The sequence below is a fragment of the Aquila chrysaetos genome, chromosome 11 (genome assembly GCF_900496995.4).
Source record: "Aquila chrysaetos chrysaetos chromosome 11, bAquChr1.4, whole genome shotgun sequence".
NCBI lineage: Eukaryota > Metazoa > Chordata > Aves > Accipitriformes > Accipitridae > Aquila > Aquila chrysaetos.
The window spans coordinates 17,428,335-17,450,581 of record NC_044014.1 but is presented as its reverse complement, the minus strand read 5'-3'; the positions used below and the strand labels follow the sequence as shown (position 1 = coordinate 17,450,581).

At 39.3% G+C, this 22,247-nt stretch overlaps 1 protein-coding gene across 6 annotated transcripts in view; it reads right to left on the bottom strand.

Moving 5' to 3' along the window:
• KNDC1 (kinase non-catalytic C-lobe domain containing 1) overlaps positions 1 to 21,205 on the bottom strand; it is a 68,716-nt gene extending 47,511 nt beyond the window's left edge. For 2 of the 6 annotated variants that reach the window (XM_030030266.2, XM_030030270.1), the window contains exons 1-3: positions 20,937 to 21,191; positions 15,951 to 16,149; positions 12,239 to 12,297 (exon numbers count right to left, since the gene is read on the bottom strand). In XM_030030266.2, the coding sequence (XP_029886126.1) occupies positions 12,239 to 12,297; positions 15,951 to 16,149; positions 20,937 to 21,035 (357 nt within the window). In that variant the 5' untranslated portion in view covers positions 21,036 to 21,191. Of the gene's footprint in view, positions 1 to 8,513; positions 8,723 to 12,238; positions 12,298 to 15,950; positions 16,150 to 20,936 lie in introns of those variants that run through there. The other 4 variants (XR_003925751.1, XM_030030268.2, XM_030030267.2 and 1 more) reach the window with 4 other exon arrangements.
• Between the last annotated feature and the right edge of the window lie 1,042 nt (positions 21,206 to 22,247).

Genomic DNA, 22,247 nt, shown 5'->3' with positions numbered 1-22,247 from the left:
TCTTAGAGCATACACCTACTCTTAGCTAGAAGTTCGCAAATGTAACAAGAATCGTAGGTAAAATCATAATTGTATGCATCCCTAGGAAGGCCATCATGGAAATAATGTGTCCTTTAAAAATCAAAATGGCAACATGAAGAAAAGACGTTTGAGAAAAGTCACAAGTATGATTTGAGGTCCTGAAAATTTTCCTTTCAGCAACAGGCTCAGGGAGCTCATGTATTTCAGAGAAAAATGTGAAGGTCATAATCATACAAGTAGCTTCAAATCAAGATAAGTTCTAATACTAGAGTGGTTTCCAAGACACAAAAGCATAACAAGACTCAAAAGTGGAAAAAAAAAGAAAAACAGATAAAAATTCAAAAGGTGAAGATACTACATATTTTTAAAATGTTCAGGCTAAGTACTGGAAGTACTTACCAAGGGAGAGGACAGCTTCTGCCATCATGTTAAAATTTTATATTATGAGTGAAATACATTCAAAAAGGCTTCTGTCAGTTCCAATAAAAAGTTACTGGGCTTGCTGCATGCCATTTTATGACCATTTAACACTATAGGAAGTGAAATCAGAGAACAGTAATGATCCGCTCTGGATTTAAAATCTGCAAATCAAAAGATCAGGAGAGGAAGTAAAAGCTCCAAGCCTACACACAGAGCGTGACAGAGGCTCTGTTGTATTACTGCTCAGCAGGGCTAAAGAACTAAGCTTCTATAGGAACTCATACTTGCAGACAAACACTACGGAAAAAAGCTGACAAAAGAGCTTTTGAATAGTGACTGCATAAGCATTTAGCATATTGCAATTACGAATAATGACCATTTACATTTTGTATTCAGATTGCACTGAGTTCAGAAATGTAGGTCTTCAGCAGAACTGAAAAAGACAGACCACAATAGAACTAATACTTCCTGTAAAATATTTCTGACTAAATGATAAGCTATGGGAATAGTGTAAGACAATTCTTGGTTTTGACATTCATATCTGACCCTTATTTTATCTTGCAGTTTTTTCTTTTATTGAGATTGCTGCACATACGTAGGTATTTCCACCCTTTCACAATTCAAAGCATTTAAAGGTTCCATAAATGAAAGCTTCAGTGTTGTTATAAAACTCTAAGTTTTATAAACAAATTCAAGCTAATGTTTGAGAAAATTACTACTGGGAGAAAACATTTAATATTTACTTATGTCTTTTTTCAATGCAGTCACTCTAAAATACACTATTTTTTTTGCAAAAGAAAGTGAGAGGGTGATGTTCTTCAGCAACAAAATGAATGGGAAATAGCCCTATTATTTTTAATACTTTCCTTCATTACAAAGGGACTAAACACTTTTCCACATAACTGTAATTACTGGAAGGTGCTGTATTAAATATTAGCTTTTTATTCATTTGGCACTTTGGATGTGTAGATAATTAGTCTGCAGAATGTGCTAAAAGTGCTAAACCACTGTAGACTAATCACAAAACATATACTCTAGCTTGAATTGGTAGCAAATGCTGGAAAAACATTTTAAACCAAAGCTGTTCTTGCAGTTTGTCCCTTCTAACTACAGTTGCTACTTACCTTTGTCTGAAAAAATTCTTTCCCGAAAGACTTTGAAAAAAATGGGCACAAAAATGCAGCTACAGATCAGATTTTCTCAAATAATCCACTCACAGCTGAAGTTTGCAGGTATTTCAACCCTCAAATTGCCTTTTAATTTACCTAACAGCTAAGTGAAACCTTTCAAGTTTTAATATGTTCTTAGGCAAATGTCAGTTTACATTACAAGCAAGGCTTCATAGATAAAATCATCTAAAAAGTTATCCTACAACAACATAAGGAGAACTGAACCAAGCAAAATCTAAATGCACTTGGAAAGAGCATGTATCACATATACTATGACTGAATGTTGTCTAGTCCCTACATTTTACTATGTTTTAGTTTCTTGTGACCTTTATTTATATCATTCAGTTTGAACTGTGAACTCTAGTACATCACTAATCTCACTGTTTTGTAGTTGTGGGCTTCTTGTCTGTAATGGTTTGTGACAACTGTTTTATCTCCATGAATTTGTCTTTATCCACATGCAACCTTTTGCATCTATGTTTTGCAGCAAGAATTTCCATAGCTTACTGCATATAAAGAAGTATTTCCTCTTGTTTGAGTTCACCTGTGTTCATCTCATTGTTGCTACCTATTTCTTCATTTATGAGGGCTGGCAAATACTCACTCCATGGCTGCCGCCATGGCATACTTCACAGATTTCTAGCATAATTTCTCCCTCAGGGCATTCTCTTCCAGGCTAAAGAATATTACTCTAAGTAATTGCTTCTTTTATGAATGCTGTTTCACCATCTGGTCCTGGAAATTTATTTTACTGCTAATTTTGTCAAGTTGGTCACTAGTCTATTCTGACACACTCATTTGAGCCAATTTTTTTATAATTCCCCATAAAGTAGAGTTGCAATGTAAGAACCTCCTGAAGGTCCTACAAGATGAAAAAAATTAAACCGTTTTTCTGCTATGGCTTTCTTTGAAAAACTCTTTTGTATCTTGTTCATCTGCAATCATTGTAGACTTTGAGCAGCATTTCTGTGTTTTGATAGATTTGGAAAAAAAAATTGCTAGTTTTTCAGACTTTTGTAAGCATTTTACATACTTTTTGACTTACTGCTAATCACCTCCTTAGGCTGCTGTATACAAACTTTTTTTTTTTTTTTGAGATCATGTTTGACAGGAGATACGTGTTTTTTGGTTTTGTTTTTGGTTTTTTTTTTAAATAAATCATACAATAGGCAGTCTCCATGCTACTTGCAAACGCTTTATTTTAACAAAGATATGTTTTGACTTTCCATATGGCTATGTAAAACACACGTGACTACTGTCCATAGATTAAATTGCCAGCATCTATAGCAGTAATTAATTTGAAAGAAAATATTGTCAATCTACAGCTACATGCAGAGGAAAAAAAAAGGTCAGAAAATACAAACTTTTCAACTGGACCTCAATATAATTTCAAGAATCTGTTACCTTAATTATTGTAGTGAAGACTGAGATATACCTTGAGCCACTGGCAACCATGTTTGTAAACATTTATTTCACTTTAAGAAGTCACATGAAGATGAACATACACAGAAGCTTGACCAAATTTAAACCATGCTATGTGCATGAAATTACTCATGTGTTTGCAGGGTAAGGACACAAATTAAGAACAGGTATCTTACACTTCCATCCCATTTTCAGGCTCCCTTAATCAAAGATCAGCACCCCAACACGGACGAATAGCACACTAATTGACTCTCTCCTGCAGGACTGTAGAAGTATAATTATGACAGGTTAAGGAAGAACATTGCAATAAAACTGCTGGACACCTCAGAGGTTAGATAGCAAAAGTTACACACATTTATCTTTAAAGCTTATTGAACAATGCAATTTTTCAAAAACCTCCTTTGAAACTGAGTTTCATGTATCACAACTCTCCCTATGATTTATCAGCCATTAACCTCCTTACTTTTAAGTTACCTGCCACAGGTAATTCATTTATCACTTAATTAAACTAACACAATTTATTCCCTGCAGGTTTAGAAACAAGGAAACCTGGGAAACAGTTATATGCATGCTGAGCAGACTAGTTCTGTCCTCTCTCAACTGTATAAGATTTTTTTCATTGTATGGCAAATATAATGTTATTTGCAGTTATTGAAGTTATTTGTTTAAAAAAAAAAGTATATTTTTATCTTAAACCTAAGAGAAGGTGGTTACTGGTAAAGCCTATCACTCTTTGAGCTCAGTAATACATTTGTACAATCCTGTATTGGGGGATGCTTATTCCACATTTTGGAGCTGTAAAACTTCAGTGCAACGCTTCCAGTTAAGAACACTATGGGCCAATAAACTCAAATAGCATCCCAGTTGCTTTACCATGCTATGAATCAATGACATCAGGACCATGATGTGTAAAATAGTTGTTGCTGTACAGTAACCAGTTCACTCTTCTTTGAAGTAATAATCTATGTAGATTTTTTTTTCCTGTTTTTTTTTTTTCTACAAGGAACATATATAAGAATCTCTGATGAACTGCAAATGTAAAAAGCTGGCCAAACACTTCTGAACTTATCCCACTGCATAATATCTTGCTAAGACCACATTCAAACCACTGATTTTCACAGAACAGCTGTAGGTGACTGAAATAGCAAATGAGCAGGTAGCTCTAGTGTATATATCACGAATGTAAACAGAGGAGCATAAACAGGAAGAATTTGGGGTTTTTCGGGAGGGGGAGGGTTGGGGCTGGTTTGGTTTCGGTTTTGTTTGATTGTTTCATAGGGGAATGATTTCTGCAGAAGTAAACCTTGCTCCTTCTCTATTCAGGCATAGAACTCATGTATAATGTGATAGGACTTGAAGTATATAGCCCATAACCAAAACCAATTTTACAAGGAAAGTGTAACATACATATTTCATTCATGTGCTTCTTCAAAAATTGATTAGAACAGCATTCCTGGGTAAAAAGGCAACACCTGTTGCCATTACAATTGAGAGAAAGGAGGAGAGGTTGGTTTGGGTTTTTTGGGTGTTTTATTTTTGTTTGTTTGTGTTTTTTTTAAACTTGGTGAATGAGCTCAAAAGTTCAAGAATCCTGGAGTATGTATATACTAACAGGTTTATACAAAACCTGCTCCAAGTGTTCATCTAAGCCTAAGTCACTTGCAATGCATTTCCCAGGAGACAAGACCCTTAGCTTCAAAAGCATGTTCTCAATTGTTCTTTGAAATGCTGTAACTAAGGAGAATGATGTGAGTGACAACCATTTTGCCATAATCCTGAAGGCTCTGTTGACTAAATCTCAAGCAACCTAATAAGATAACTCTACAACCATCTAATTCACAGTGAAAACTGAACTAGTCTCAAAATTTTATCTGGAGATTAGGAAGTCATCCATTCTGCCATCTACTTCTAAGTCAATCAGTTCCTGAACCTTTCAAGAAGAAAGTGGTACTTACGAATGTTATCATACACTGGTGAAATGCCTCCATTTTCAGTTCATGCAAATGGTAAAGATGAATTGTTTGTCATTGTTCCAGGGAGTATAAAGCCTCCAGATCCAGCCTAGCAATGATCATGGATCTTTTAGTGATCTGAATATCCATGTAAAATAGACATAAAATTAATGAAAGAGAAATCTTTTGATATCAAGTAATGACAAGGAATAATTTTGCTGGAGGTCTTCATGTTGCCTTTAAGGGTTCAGGCTTACATTTCAAAAGCATTTTTGAGCATTCTAAAGAGTAAATGATGGAAATAAGCAGAGAGTGCAATAGAAAATTAAGTTCTGCCAGTAAGACCAGTATGATGATGGGTCCACCAACGAAATGAGTTTGAATGGGTAGCACCAGAAACTTACAGATAATTCTACCAGGAGTAAGGAAGACAACTTCATCCATAGCAGAAAAAGGCAGAACAGTTAATGTGGAAGAAGCTGGAGATAAACAACTGATCCAAAACATTTGTGTGTCTTTAACATTAAGGAGCCTAGAGTTTTATGACACTGCACAAGCATAACAGGACAAACCAATCTGTCCTCTTTTCCATAGATTTTTGCTCACGATGTGAACTATCTGCAAATTTATCCAACACAGCTCCTCAGGCTTCTAAAAGAGTAAACTTCAAGAACCAACTGTTTTAAGACAGAATACTAAGTCCTCTTTCACTCCCAATCTTCCCCTCACAAAACAAAAATCCTCAAATAAGCTGATTTGAAAAATGCTTTTGTGCATCAGAGGATAATCTTCCTCAATCTCAGCGAAAATGTGTATCTTAGCTTTAATAATGCCTTCTTATAGGAACCTAATAGCTGAGTAAGGAAGAAACCTAAAATATTACCTATTTTCATTGAGCAGGTTACCTGTACATATGTAGTCAGTCATTTCTCTTCTGAGGACATTTTTCTGCCTAAGAGACAGACTACTCCTGATAAAAATAGAAGTCGGTCTGTGAAAAGTTGTGTTTCAGATTTAGAGGCAAAACTGTAAAAATACCAGCAATATGCTCAAAAAGCCAGCTAGAAAAGACCAATATGACAACTCTGCAAGCCCAACTTCAGAACTAAGCAACAAGCTGTAGGTTTTTGAGGTAATCAAATGATAAACTTTAAGTTAGTCTACACATTAAAAAAAAAGAATCAAGACTGTAAAAAAAAAAAAATCCTGTTGGCCTCATATTCTTCCTTTGGTTAGCTCTTTGTATAAAGCAACTAAAGGGTGATACTTGCTCAGTATTAAGTTCCTGAACAGAACCTCAATTGGGCTGATGATGTAAAAGCAAGAGCAGGAGGATTCCATTTCCTCTTCTATAGCACAGTAGAGGTATAGGCAACCGAATAAAAGTAATTTATTTTTGTCACTGAAGGAAAAGACAGCTTTAAATAACACTCAGAAGATAGAATGGTTTAGACTACAGGAGAAGACAAGTTACCATTTGCTGATGACAAGCCTTGCTGCTGTTAGATAGAATTAGTCTCAAGAGGAGGCTACATGAAATTAAGGGAAACAGAACTCAAGAAAAAAGGCACTAGGTGTTTCAAAAGACTTATTTCCCCCATCAGATAAAAACAAAACCCAAACCCCCTCTAGGAGAACATGTAAAAAGTTTTCTTTTTTCCTCCTGCACCAAGAGCTAAAGAAAGAATAGAACAGTAGAGATAATACCACAGCATTCAAAGCTACTGCTTTAAAAGACCAGGGAAATGGCAAAGGCAAGACTTCCTTTATACCTTCTGCTGTTCTGATTTGGGAGAAAGATGAAGGCTTTCATATTTAGAGAAGGACCAACAGCTGAGATCTGAGCACTAGCTCAGTAATGATCAGCTATTGAGAAATACTGCAGTACCAAACTGTCAGCTCAGTTTTCTTCAGTAGGACCAACATATATATACCGCGAACCTTTCTTTATTTCCTAGAACAGCAGGTTTCATCTGGCATTTCAACCCATGCATTTATATGCATATAAAATATCTGTATGTATATGGTATATATCAATCCAACTGCCTTGTCACATTTCATAGGAATAAGCCATCTGAATCTTAACTATTTAGTTTTCAAAAAATATGTAATACATTTTAGCTTGTCTTTTCTATTTGCACTAGTTATACCCCTTTCTGTAGAATAGTTTATTTTTAAGGTTGTTGAAACACTTGGACTTTTTTAATATAGTATTAATCAACTATAACCCACTGAGAACTGCAGGTCAACAGCTGTCACATTCTAGCAGAGAGACAGGCAGTGTTCAGCCCTTTGTGGTTCTGATTCTCTCCCAGGTGGGAGATCAGCATACCCCACTCCTGCCATGACAGCAAAAAGCAAGAACAAGTTCTAGATGAGAAAACAGAGGTAAGTGTGAACTTCACTTTCTTCCCATTCTCTATCCCATATTTCCCCCTTTCCTTCAAGGTAGTATTCAACTCCGTATCACTATTCCAGTTCTTTTATTTCTGAAAGGTTTTAATCCTGCTGCATACTGAGGTTTCTGAACTACTACATTTTATCACCTCTAAATAATGGAAGTCATTAAACAGAAGCATTATCCAGTCTGCTTTAGATATTAAAAAAAAAAAAAAAAATAGGCAGACAAGACTGAAAATTCACTTATTTCTGTTACAGAGGTTCACCAGAACAAGCAAAATTGAATAGCCACATTATTAAAAGATTATAAATGCAAGTTCACACATGGCAGACATCGGTCCTTTATCTCACTGAAAGCTCATATCTTAGAAATGTGGGGCTCTACATCAATGAACCTCTGTGTCAGACTCAATGGCAGTTTTGTGATGCAGACAAACAGCTATTTGAAACTGGTTTGAGACAGCCAATGTTTTTAACCTGAGGCAAAGTTGTACTGTAGTGATAGAAATAAGGCTATTAATGAACTGACCAATATTTAACTATTCCTGTTGTGTCTCCCATTGGTCAAATTTCACAAGTCTACACTGTACTGCCCAGGGCAAGAAAATGAAATAGGAACCATTTCCATTAGGAAAAGGTTAAAGCTCTTCCTATTTAGAGGAGGGAATCAGGACTTAGTATTGGTTTATACAGAAGAAGAGTTGTTTGATAAGCCCAGTATATAGTTAAGTAGGTCAATTTTAAAAGAAGCCTCAAATCTGTATTTTTGCATCTCAGCCTCTTAATGTTTTTCTAGAACAGAAAAATTCACATTCTATACTGCTCTCTACAATAGCATACTAGTAAAACATTACAAAATTAGAGGCTAGCCTTTATACTCAAGATGTTTCTAATTGACTTCTAGCTCAAGATTCAATGAGAACAAAAAATGGTCAGCATTTGCTATAGCAAATACAGACACACCTTCCAGCTTAGAGGAGAAGCAGAAAGTGAGATCTTTCCATCAATGCAGGCAAGTAACAGCTTCGGTCATCAGAAAGCTTTTACTGAGCACAGCCACATTACATACCTGCACATGCATTAAGAGTAAAAGGGAAGATGACAATAAATGTACTGTATAGAAATTCACCTTTTCTTTGGAGTTAGTGTGGATCATAACTCTAAGTTTCTCTCCTGTTCCCCTTCCTTTCTTTGCAGCACCAACGCTTAACAGTGCCGTTAACTGGGGCACAATGGTAATAGAAGTCTGTTAGGAGATAGCAAAGTTAGAGGGGAAAAAAATTAACATGAACAGATACCCAGGAGGTTCTCTATTTTAGTCCAGTGCTGTCCAAGAGACCACCGGTACCTGCTTGGCTGCCTTTTTTGCCCTTGCACTGTGACAATGCTTACACCAGGAAGAGGAGGACATAACAGAACTCCCCTATTAAATGCTGCTCCAACAGCTTAGAAACACAGCCATTTCAAAGTCTCTCGAGACTTTCAGAAACTGCAATCCTTCCTCCAACCTCACAGGCTGGAACTGTGGCAGCACTAAAGAAGTCACCAGTTGGAAAGCTCAGCCACACTTTACTGTTGGCACCAAAAGCCCCTTTCACAGCTACTTCCTTCTTAACATCTTTCTCTCTAAAAAGTCTATTCTATACCTGACACTGAAGCTGACAACTCCCTGAAGGGCTAGTTTTTACCGTCCTACTCTCAACAGTAATTGAAGTTGGTGTCATTATTCCCACTTTACAAATGGAGTGCAGGTCAGGAAACAAGACACAAGTCTAAAACAGACCACGTGAAATCAATTACTTTCCAGTCCTTTGCATTGTCGTTTGGACAAGACTTCAGATCTCTTGCTATTTGAAATCCCAACTAGAAACTGAAATTTTTAACAGTGTTGTTTCAGACACCAGGACAGTAACGCATTTCAGTTTGTTTCCTGTGTCTATTACCCTTGTGTGCTTGTGAGTGCCAGCTAAGTTTAGTAACTAATTAGACTGGAGTCACAATTCCATTAGAGGTCTGGATCAGTAATTCACCAAGCAGGAAACAAAACATCTCTTGTTGAAATAACTGTAGCTTTATTTGAGGGATTTAAAAAAAAAAAAAAAAAATAGTTTGAAGAGGAAGAAGTCATCCAGTAGCTATACAAACCTCATTGTGTGCTTCCATTTTAGAAGCCACAAAATAGGTCATGCTCAAATCAAGCGAAACCTCTGGCTGACACAAGTATTTTAAAAAAGCTGAGCTTTGACACTGGAGTAACAGCTATCAAAGATCATCCTGAACATAATTAGTAGTTCCAACACTAATTTTTTTTCTTTATATTGAAATTGGACAGTTTCAATACAAACACTACTTCCCATTGTTCTCAACAAAGCATACTAAGCAGCTGCAAAAACACTCCTTTGACAAAGAACAACTGAGTAAGGTCATTACCAATGAAGAAGCAAGCAGTGACACAAAAGATTTCACGCCCCTATAAAAAGGGCAGCTTATTGATATAGTACAAAGAATCTTATAATACTGAGAAAGCACAAGGGTCCAGGGTTTCCTCAGAGAGATGTACATAAACCAGTGCTATTCTGCTACTGCATACTAGGAGGTTACAACTAGGGGTGAGGGGATAGACAGAAGTATCAATACCTTTGAAAAAGAGAAGAACTTTAAGTATTGGCACCATGAAGGAAACAGCTAGCTTGAAAAGATTACAATATTATAAAACCCTTGTAACAAGTACATAAGGATTAACCCACTGTAGGTCTTAGAAACTGCAAAAGCAAGCAGAGGTCAGTGTGGAATCCCTAGCAGAATTTGATCTGGTACTGAAGTACTTAAAATTGAACCAAACTCTACAAGTGGTAAAGCCTCAAAAGTTCTCCAAATACTCAAAATCCCATAGTTGTCTGACAAAATGCACACAAATCTCAGAGTAAAACAATACACCTCTGCCTCAACAAAGGGGAAAGCCCTGGCTTTTCAGTCTTGTGCCTTGTCCTATGATGGTCAACAGGAAACAGCTGAGACAACAGGACACCGTTGTAGCACTGCTCTCCCTCCTTTGCAAGGCTCCCCAACTTGCTAGATAAAGAAATAGGAGCAACGGACAGACCTTTCCCCACTTCACAACAGGCAAGGCAGTGTATGTTCACTTCCTTCCACGCAAATGTATACCTTCATGTATCTTCATCGACCTTTGCAAAAAGAGTTAAACAGTCAATGTTCAGAGCCATGCCTGACCCAAAAAGCTTTCACTGACTGTACAATTGTTGTTTGTGCTGTCCTTGGTATTGGGATCCACTGGGGCTTAACAGGCTTGCAAGTACTGCTGAAACAGAAGAGTTAAGTAATAAATCTCTACACAGATGAGTTTTACCCAAGAGGGATACAGTGGCCTTGCATATCAGACAGAACTAAAATTTCAGATCACTTAGTATTTCCACAGTCTTCCCAAATCCCCATTTCACCTTCTCCCACCCCCTTGGTCTTTGAACCTCTTTCAGTGTATCTGTTTGCTATATGCATAAGAGTTCAGCAACTCCTAGAGGAGGAGAAAGGGTTGAGGGGAAATGCAAGTTTGCCAGAGGAGCAAATAATTCCACAAATCTTGTGTTTCTGTGTAAAGTTTTGGAGGCTTGTTAAGGGGCAAGGGATGGAGAACATATTTATGTAAAATCTTAAGTCCAGTTTCAGAAGTACAACAAAAAGAACGGAACAAAAACCAGTCACCTTTGGGTGACACTAGGACTTGCTTTCCTCACCCACATCTGAATATAAAAACAACTACAGTTGCCAAGTTTACATGCAACAGTGGTCACCTCCTAACCAACGCCCACCTGCATTGGCCCCCTGTCCCCAAACAAAGACTCCCCAAAAAAACAGCCTGGGGGTAAGGGGAAGCACAAGCACAAAAGCACTAGAGCTCTGCTGGCCTATATAACTACATTAACAAAGCACAGCAACAGGGAAAAATGTTGCATCTCTAACCTTCAAAGACTGTACTACTTCATATTCTATACTATCTTCCTGCCCTATCATTCTCATCTTTCTTGTAGTATTCCGCACTTCTAAGGTTCACTTATCCTTCCCCCCTCCCCCTGAGGAAATACAGAGAACTATAAACACGAGTATGAAGGCTATAACTACAAAAAGTAATAGGTATTTGTATTGAACTGTAAAGAAACAGAATAATTTTTTTAATACCTTGACTAGAACATGTTGCTAATTAAAGCATTTGAATTATCTAAGAATACAAGCCAGAAAAAATACTATATTAAAAAAAAGGATATTAAGCAAGCACGCAAGCACTCCTGCAGCATGCAATGAGATGGTTGACTTGGGAGGCTAATGAATTAGTATCAACAATTTAAATCTGATTTAATTTAACAATGTAGAGCATTTGTGCATTGCAAAGCAACAGATAATCATTTGTTTCTTCATTAAATCAAAGATAAAATTGCTGATTACTCTTCCATGAATTATTTTATTGAAGAGGATGGCAAACAAATTTTATATTTAGTCATAAAAGTTCATGGCTAATCCCCAAACAAGCAAATGTAACCAGTGAAGGATACCAGTGAACATAATATAGACCAGCTGTGGTTTAGGGCAACACATTATTCAGTCAAAATAGATTCTCACATTTTAACAGTTAGTGAACAAATGTTTGTACAGAAAATTAATATAGCATTTTAAGTTTACTTTTTATTTCCACAAACCATATCTAAACAGCACAATTTATTATTCACAATCTTTAAATGTGTTAAAATTATACATTGAGAATGCTGAACATTTGGTACTGCTGCCAGAAGTACTAAAACGATTAAACCCCCCTCTATTTTACAGATAAATTTATGAACTTGCCTCAAAAGTGTTACCGGTGATATCAAATTCTGGTGGAACAAAGGCACCCTCTGGATCATCTTTGAAAGCAAAAGGAAATGTGTCAGATTAGAAATTAGTAGCCTTGTTTGTTTTAAAAACAAGCCAATTTGGTGATACAAATTTAATGATACACTCATATCTGATACAAAAGAAACTACGTATATAGCAGTATCTTGGTTCACTCATATCTGATGTACAAAGAATTCGTTATCCATGTTTCTAGTACTGTAAGTAAAATAAAGTGCTATTTTCAAATCTTCTGCAAGAAGATACCATACTTTTCCTACTAAGAAACAAAACTGACAAAACACTCCCAAAGAAATATACCTACTATGCCTAACCACTTCTTGCCTTCAGACATTTATGTTTGGACCAAGTTATCACCTAAGTTGGTGTGGCTCAGCTGTGGCTTGCAGGTTTTATTTGATTAATGGGACATTTCCATTCACTATTTTCCACTGCAGACCTGGGGGATAAGTGTTCAAGCAGCAAAACCAGCCTGAACAGCTAATTACCTCTTCATCTACAGGCCAGCTTAGAATCTTGACCTTTTTGCTTAGTTGGTTTTAATTATGATAAAGGAGTTGGAGGCACATTCCCCACCCATGTGCTGCTTAGCAGTCAACTGAGCTACTGCAGCAGCCACTTTTAAGTGAAGAGGTGGAAGGAAGAAAGGAACATCTTAAGACAGATCGATGTTGCTGCTGCATCCAAGCATGCATGTAGTAGTATCACACTGTACTGATGTCACACAAACCCAGTAAAGAACAGCAGGGGGTTAAAAAAAGTGCCCAAAGAAAAACCTACTCTTCATGTACATATTCAACTCATCTATACTTCTGTGAAGCCAATGGATGATTGAGATCACTTACAAGTAAAGACTCCAAGTTTCCCTTCTCAACAGGGAAGAAAAAACCAGTATGCTCACAGGTGTAGCATACTCATCATAGCTTTAGCTCTAATAGAAGTTTTCTGCCTGTATTTTAGAAGTGAAATGCAAAGCTCTTTTATTGTGAAGATAAACTCAGTTATACGGTAGAGAGAGCCAGAGAGGACTTTTTTCACATATTCATATATTGCAGCTACCTGGCATGGCTGACTACGCAGATGCCAGTAACCGATTTACAGTTCCTCACTATGTTCCTGATTCTAATTTCCCACTGAAAAAGAGGGGTACACAACTAATTCTGCATTCCCCTCTGTGGAATTCCTGGGAAGCAGGGCTTCAGTATGCATAGTGGTTGCTCCAGAAGACAAATGTTCCCCCTTCCATCTCCCCTTACTTAGCTTTTATAGCTGAGCTGATGTCACATGGTATGGAATATCTGGTTAGTTTGGGTCGGCTGTCCTGGTTATGTCCCCTCCCAAGATCTTGCCCAGCCCCAGCGTGCCGTTGAGGGGTGCAAAATGTTGGAGAGACAGCTTTGATGCTGTGCAAGCACTGCTCAGCAGTAGCCAAAACACTGGTGTGTTATCAACACCTTTCTAGCTATCAATGCAGAGCACAGCACTACGAGGGCTGCTATGGGGAGAATTAACTCCATCTCACCCAGACCCAATACACCCCCACCACATTTTTGCTGATATCTGGAGGGGCAGAAGGGGAAGAAAACTAATGGACAGAAGATGTTTTGTCCCCGCCTCTTTCCCCTACCCCCAGACTACTGGTCCTTCTTTTAATCTCCCCACTACCTTTTCCCTTTCTTTCAACAGAACGCTTTAAAGGCTATACAAGCATATAATTTTTATCACTGGTAAAGCTCACTGTATTCTTTTAATATAATGTTTACAATGGAAATTTGTCTGATTTGAAGAGACAAGAAGATATCAGAGCCCTTGGCAGAACATCCTATTGAATGTTTGTCACTTTAGCACCACAGAACCTGCAGGAAGCAGAACACTGCTAAAGCAGAGGCGACAGGCTGTTCATTTTCTCTCACTGGCAAGGAAATCCAGAGGTTATAATTCTCTTCTGGAAGAATAAATCCACAGGCAACAACTATAGGGAAGCAAAAAGGACAACCTCCAAGTGCCTATCTAATAAACTATATTTTAACCAAACAGTAACAACATCTGAGGGCAAGGGGAAGAGTAACAGTCAAAGACACAGTGGAGTGTGTGTGGGGGAAATAGAATACATACATACCTTTTTGCATTCCTAGAAAAAATGCAACTTTCTTTAAAGAGAACTAATGAAAAGTCTCTTCCTCAGAGACTAACATGACTTCAGGGAACAAAATCTTTGTACATTTGCTTTGCATGGGAATTTGTTATCCCACATTTTAAGCACTTGAATACAGCAAATTCCTGGATCAATGGTTTGCCAGCTATTCAATTAGACTAAAACATTTAAGAAGAAATTGATTTTTTTTCTTTCCCAGCTGCAAGCAAAGATCTTAGTTGAGGGGCATTTTTCATCCACCAGGTTTACTGTGTTCAACAAGTCTTTCATATACCCTTACAAATACAAAGCCAGCTTTTTTTTCTTTTTTTTAATTTCAAGTTATGACAAGCTCCTTACAGTAAATAAAATTGATTCCACATTACCCTGTTAACATGGAACTAAAAGATGACTCACATATAGTTGTGAAATTTAAGCACAAAAATACCACAACAGTTATGAAGATATATTTTCTTCTGTATTAATTACATTTTATGATGTTACATGCTTATTTGAAATACTACCTTTAATTCTAAAGAAGGCAACAAATATTCATTTGTTGCGAAGTTACCTTACCCCATTTTTTCTAAATACTGTTATCTAGATTTTGACTAAAAGAATGAACACTTATTCTGACATAGATTTAAAAATAAGTTAGGTTAAAGAAAACATAACAAAAACCTGAATAATGTGTATATGGACTAGAACTGTTCTTCCAGTTACAAGCTGACATAATTTTAAAAGGACTATAGAATAAGAGTTGTGTTGGTTCTTTTTTTTTTTTTTTTGTAATATCCTGAACAGGCTCAAGACAAAGACTCTTGAGATGGGTCATGTAAAAGGGGAACAGCAACAGTAACATGCTTTTTTGTCTGTGCTGAAATCAGAAGTCATTTTTTAAGTTAAGCATCCCTCCATTCATCTACTACAATACCTGAAGGTCTTACATGCTACTACATACTGGTTTTTAGCATATTAAAATTCATTTCTCAGTCACCACACTGGTTGAGTCTAAAAATCATGACTTTAAAAAAAAATAATAATCCTTTATTCAAGAGAGCGCTTTTCTTTCTAACAGTGAATATGCACTAAAATTGCCCCATTGTCTGTGGCCACAATCATCAAGATACATTGAATGTCAGAATTCTCTAGAAATAGAACATATCCATGAAATGAGAAGAACTAGAAGAGACCAAGAACGTGCTTTACATAGGTAGAGACTTGTGTGCACAGATACACAAATACATAACCTACTGTGTTTAAAATGGAGATAAATTACATTCCCCTGGATAAGTCTTAAAATAACTAGGAAGACTCTTCTAAGCAAATTCATAAAAGCCTTTGTTCATAAATCACAAAACTGAGCATGTGGTTTCATACGGATCTATACTCACCCATTCCTAAACAACTTTTTGTTTTCTCTTTATTTTAATTACAAGTCTTAAGACTAGAATATAATGCTTTACTACAGTCTCTCACTATGAGTTTCCATAGTTCTAAAACAAATGGCCTGGAAACACAAATACTTACCACTGAGCTGTTCCATGAAGCATACATTGCCATTGGTGTTAAAAGCCAAAGTGTCAGGAGTGATGCAGAGCGTCTGGAAGATTGCAGAATGGGCAATGCTCTTCAGAGAATGGCAACACTCCAGGCAAATTGCCCAAATATCTTGCTCAGTAAGACAGCTATCCCGCAGTGACAAAATATCAGCAAGGGACACATTCTCCTGCCAAGATACGAATTCATAAATTACCCTGGATTTCATGACACTACTTTGTGTATCGTAGATTACATTTGACACAATTGGCTACGAGTAACATTTCCAGCAAGTTCTCAGACTTTCTAGGACACTGATTAACACCAAGAAACACCAAGTGCATGACTTTGCTTGTAACACAAAGTCTCTTAAGAAGCAGTTAACCTGAACAAAGGTATCACAGTACATTAACATCATAAAAAGACTTACTATGGGAGCTATGTAAGTTACATAAACACTGCATCAAAGTTAGGGAAACAGACCATTCAGAGGTAAAAGCAGAGAGACTAAGTTAAAAGCTTTTGTTTAACCCATGTCTCCCTTAAGCTCTCCCAGGTGCCTTTGGACAAACTACTTAAAAATTCTCTTCACAGCAGTTTTCCCTACCATCTGTGATCTAGGAAAAAATACCTTCTAAATTAGCCTGTCTTAAGAATGATGCTGTTGTGAAGTTTAGTGGTGTAGACCATTTAATGAATAGTCAAAAGCCAAACAAGCCATAGGAAAACTGTTCTTATACTTCAATTTAAAACCAAACACTTCGGTTGTCCTAGGCCTCCCCATTACACCCAGAGCTCCTGGTGATCAACATAGTTTATGGACTTCGTTTCTGAGTTACTGTCCTAAACTACAAGTCAATTTCCTTTGACCTCGTCATCACAGTAAGGCTACGACAAGTCCAGTTCCAAAAAAAAGTGGCTCTAATGTGGCTTTTCTGGTCAAGATATTCATAAACAGTGCTTTGTTCGAAGCAGCTAGCCTTTTTATGTACATTTTTTAGAATACAAAACTAATACATTACCCATAGCTACAGAAGTAAAAAATTTTCATGAACTTAAAGGCATGACAAAAAACATACAAACAAAACATCAATTCCATCTGTAAGGAAAAATAAGCTAACAGAAAAATGGAAGTATCAACAGAAGTTAATTTGCATCAAAGCTATACTACTATTAATTACACATAATATTTTCTCATTTATATGTAGTAATTAAGACTAAAGACTGTACTTCAAATGATATTAAATATACCTTGAATTGAAGATGTAGCTGCATATTACTTAGAATACAGAAAAAAGACAGTATCTCATTCTCAGCAAAGCAGAATGTGAGGTATCGTAAAGCTCAGAAAACTGTAGTGGTTTAAACTTTTAATCCTTTGGAAAATACAGTTACAACTTTCTTCACATACTTCAGTACTGGAGAACATCAATGATATTTGGATTACCATTTACAGACGGGTTAACAGTTTGTTAACATGTTTTTCAGAGACCTAAGGATTGCACTCATCCTTCAAACAAGGACCAATCTTTAGTTAAAAATTTATTTTGCTTTTTGGTCAAAAGTATAATACTTTAAAAATATGAGAAAAAACCAGACAGGAAATAAAGCGCACTCACTATTATTTGGGAAACTTAACTTCTATTTTCAATATTCTAGTTTTCATCAGCCTAGAGATGGATTGATTTACTAATGGCAGCATTACTACAGTACCTTCTAGCGCTAATCATGGACTCTGGTCTCATTGAGTTTAGTCCTACATAATAATGAACAGCAAAAGCCCTTACAGTTCAGGTACATGATACAAAAGATCTCATTTTCTCTGTGCTGTGCTAAGCACCATATGCGCAATGCTGCCATCAGATTTGGAGGGTGCATAAGGAAGTTTGCGCATCTTTATGGGGAACTTCTTCGAAGCATGAAGGGCAGCACAGAGGTTCCTGTATCTGAAAACAAACATATGACAAGGAGCTGGACCACAAACCATCAGGCTTTGAAGCTGACCAAACTGATACATAGGATGAGGATAGGCTTGGAAAGGAAAGACTAACTGCTTATTCTATGGCCAACCAAAAGTAGTTTAAAAAAAAAAAAAAAGAAGAAAGAAAAAAGAAGAAAAAGAAGTTCTATGACCAAAGCAATGAACCAGTAATTATTTTTATTTTTAACTCTCCTAGGACCATCCAGCTAGGTGACATGACAGCATTAGCCAAAACTGCAAAAAAAGAATGTTTCACTAATCAAGATGCAAAATTATGAGAGTTTCATCTGTGCATATGGACAAGAAAGGCTCAATTTAGAGATTATGTGAAATAAATAAAAACTGCAACCTTTAAGACAGCCTCAATATCTAATTCCAGTCACTATCAGGACTTGATAGAACTTCTTTTGAGTCAAGCTTTGAGGTTGAGCTCTACAGCAGATATTAATCGTCACTAGCGATATCTACAGTTTAAACCTACAAGACCATCTTGGTCTTGTGGTTATTTGGGGAGTAGAAAAAAAGATGATGGTGATCTCATGTCACACAAACTTATCTTCCTTCCAAGGGATGCGAAAGTTAGGTAATACAGGAAAAAAAACAAAGGAAAAAGGAAAAAAGAAAAAAAGGCCTATGAATGTTCAATGGCTTCCAACAGCAATGGATGGCTAGGTAAAGATAAACAACAAAGCAAAACACCAACACCACCACACAGCAAGCCCTCCTCTTTCCAATGCTCCAGGACACGAAGTTATTTACTTCACAGAAACCAGGTATTTCTCAAATGACCACACTATCTTGACCTTAGTTATTAAAGCAGCTATTGTGGCAAAGCAAGGCCTTTGTAGAGAGTGAAGCATTGAAAACACCTAGACATGCATTTGACTAGTTTGCATCCCCAAAGCAACATGGAAACAAAGTTTTCACTGTGGAAAAAAAAAATCCTTTTACGACTGTTAACACAGGAGTTTCTGGCAAGCTGAAGCTTCTGGTGAGCCACGACTTCAGTACTTTGGACCACTGAAAGTTGGTTTGCTTAAATTACAGGAAAACTCGAGTGTGTTACATAACAGAGATGCTGATGCCTTTTCTCTCTTGTCTCATTATCAGTAAAAGGCACTTGCAAAAGCAATTACTGTTTAATAACTACGAGAAGTGAACTGGTCAGACAACCATGCTTTAATTATTCACTTTAGTTCTCAATTTTCCCTTATATTTTCTTCAGAAAGTATAAAACAGTTCAGTAGCATATGTAATTAAGCAGAGGAAGAGAGAACAGGAAGAGAAAACAAATTAATTTGCCACAGACAGCGTCTTAAAAAATTTGAAATTAAATATTAAAGTGTGAGATGAAGAAAGCCCTAGTAAAGAAAGGCATTTAAAATATATCCTCACCCTCAGTATTTCCTGCTCTTCAGCTCAGGCAGCTTCTTGCTTCACATATTGGCTTGTGTAAACCACATACATCGGACACAAACCTCATTCCTTATACTATGTACAGTAATAAGAAGCACAGGCTCCACTAAATGACTAAGCAGCTGAGAGTTGGGTACATCAGCATTCACAGCTTTCTGGCACCTAAGTCTTTTTGCCAAGATAATTCACACAAGCTTCAAAACAATCTATTCCAGAATCATGGAAAACGTGGCAAACACCATTCATTAAATTAATCTCATTTGAAGAAAAACACTGGGTTGCGGGGGTAAGGTCACCGAGTACTCTTCAAAGCAGCCCTTTTTTATTAACTTCTCTAATTACCAGGTGATAGGTCATGCTCATTCTCTCAACAAGAATATTGAAAATATTCATGTGCCTGGAATAACTAAATAGAAGGGACTAGTGGGAATCCACAGTCTAAGTATATATTGAGCAGGTGAGAAAAATGGGCTCAGGTCTTCCTCACACAGAAGAACTGACCCTCAGCCTTCTCCCATCCTGAAGAAATACTCTAAATATTTAAACTAACCTGTAAAAAGGAGGCCACTACCACCTTCCTTCTATATTTTGCATGGGCCAGCCTGAGAGGGCCTACTACACAGAACACTATAGATGATGTGAGGAAGAGCCAAACTGCTGAGCCATTAGATGTCTTACGAAAGCTGGAAGGGACTTTTCATTTTCAAACTCACTTTTAAATCCTGATTCAACTTGGGTTCTTGAGATAGCAAGTAAGAAAGTTTGCAAGATCTGGTTTGGGGAACAGGTGGCTCACACATGGTTCACCCAACTTTTACTTAGAAGAAACCCCAAAACATTTTGCCCAAATGTTCACTAGGGGGTAAGGAACACACTTCATGTGGAAAGATACAAAGAAAGCTGAGCAACAGCAATACAAAGCATGTGCAAACCCACATACAAATTGAGACAAATGTGACAACAGAACTGGGTTTAGCTACAGGTTATTTGGCATAACAACTGAACAAACAGATTTAAGTTTGGGGTTTTTTTTCCTTTTTTATTTCCCAGTGACAAAGGCCTCTTTACACAGGGCAGCAAGAAATGGCTGTACAAAAATCTGGTTGGCAGCTACTGGAAACACTTTGCTCATGTAATTAATTTCCCTTTATCAGGTGCGACAAGGACACGTACATGCCAACTGCAGCATTAACCCACGGCTACGACAGGAGTTAGGACACACTCGAGGACCATGACTTTGCTGTTGTGTGGAGAAGGTGCACGGGAATGGACTAAGCCCAACTTGGTAGCTGGGATCACTGGACAGGAGAAAGCGGGGAACCCGCGGTGAACACAGGGAAAGCGAACGGCTACGTCGACGCGGCCTGGCCGCTCCCGGTGGGGCGGGTGAGCCCCCGGGCTCCAGTCGTCTCCGGGGCCCGGCGCAGCCGGCAGGCTGCCCTCACAGCGCGGGCGGAAGGAAGGAGACGCCGCGGGTGGCGGGGGGGGGCCGCGGGCCTCCCCTGAGGCCGCCTCACGACAGGTGAGCGCAAGGGCGGCGGCGGCGGCGGCGGCTCCGTCCCCGCACCTGCCTCACTCACCTCATCCTCCAGCAGCGTCGGCAGAGGCTCGAAGTCGTAGCAGCTCACCTCCTCCTCCTCCTCATAAAACACGTCCTCTGCGGAGCCAACAGCCTCCATTCCGCCCGGCGAGGGAGCAGAGGCTTCACCCCCGCAGCCTCCCTACGCGCCCGGAGCACGGCCCTCGGCCGCAGCGCATCCCCACACCCGCCTGCGGGCTGCCCCCGGCGGCGACCCCCACGGCGCCGGGCCCGCCCGCCCGTCCCGCTTTAACCCCTTCCCCTCCCGGCGGGGCCCGTCCGCGGCCCGCCGCCGCCCGCTCAAGCCCTCGGCTGGGGCAGCGCTGCCATGGCAACGCGGCCCGCCGCCGCCTCGCGCGCGCGGCGCGGCCTCACTGCGGCGGCTCCCGCCCTCCTGCGTCGTCGGCGCCCGCCCCCGCCGCCCGCCTCGCCGCTCGCCCCGGCGCGGCCCGGGGCCTCCCCGAGAGTCACCGGGGGCCGGCCGCGAGTCCCGGCGCGTCCTCCGCGCCCCCTTCCCCCCGCTCGCGGTGGACTCCCGTCAAGACGGCGATGGCGTGGCGGTGGGCCCTGAGGGGCGCGCCTGCCGCAGTGCTAGCTGCGGCCGCCGGGGCCCCGCGGGAGCCGGCGCCGGTCCCCGGCTCGGCTGCGCTCTCCGGGCGAACGGGCGCGGCGGGAGGGAGAGCGGGCTAGTGTCGGGCGAGGGGCCGAGGCGGCGGCGTTGCCTAGCTCCCGAGGTACTGGGAGTCGGTACGGGCGGAGAGCTGCTCCCGCCGGCGAACGATTTCCTCCCGTGAGGGGCACCTTGGGTAAGCTTAAATCCCCGCCTTGCCTGTGTGCCGCGGCCTCGTTTTATCGTCTACGGGTCCGCAAATCACTGGTTTTACTGGATAAACCGCAGCGTTTAAAATTAGGCAGGTGACCATGTATTTGCATGATCGTGGCCAGAACTCCTGACGCAGTTCATAACAAGCACAAACAAGACCAGTCCAGTATTGCCAACTTTCTTTTCATTAGCCCTAGCCCATTTTTGCTATCCACAGGGTTTAGGGTGCCTAAAATAACTTAACATTAAGACTCCCTTTGAAACTGAAGGTTCAAGATGAAGGATTCCTTCAAAAGTACCACCTGCGTAGGCACGTTTTTGTTTCAAGTAAACCCCATTGTAAACTGCAAATGGTGGTGTGTAAACAGGCCATGGCCATTCCCCTTTCTGCCTGGGAAGGGGAATCGGCATTCGGTAACAGGCGGGTAACTGTGTGCTGCACGAACCCCTGAGCAGGTGTCTCCTGATTTAACTTTAAGCATGCGTGCT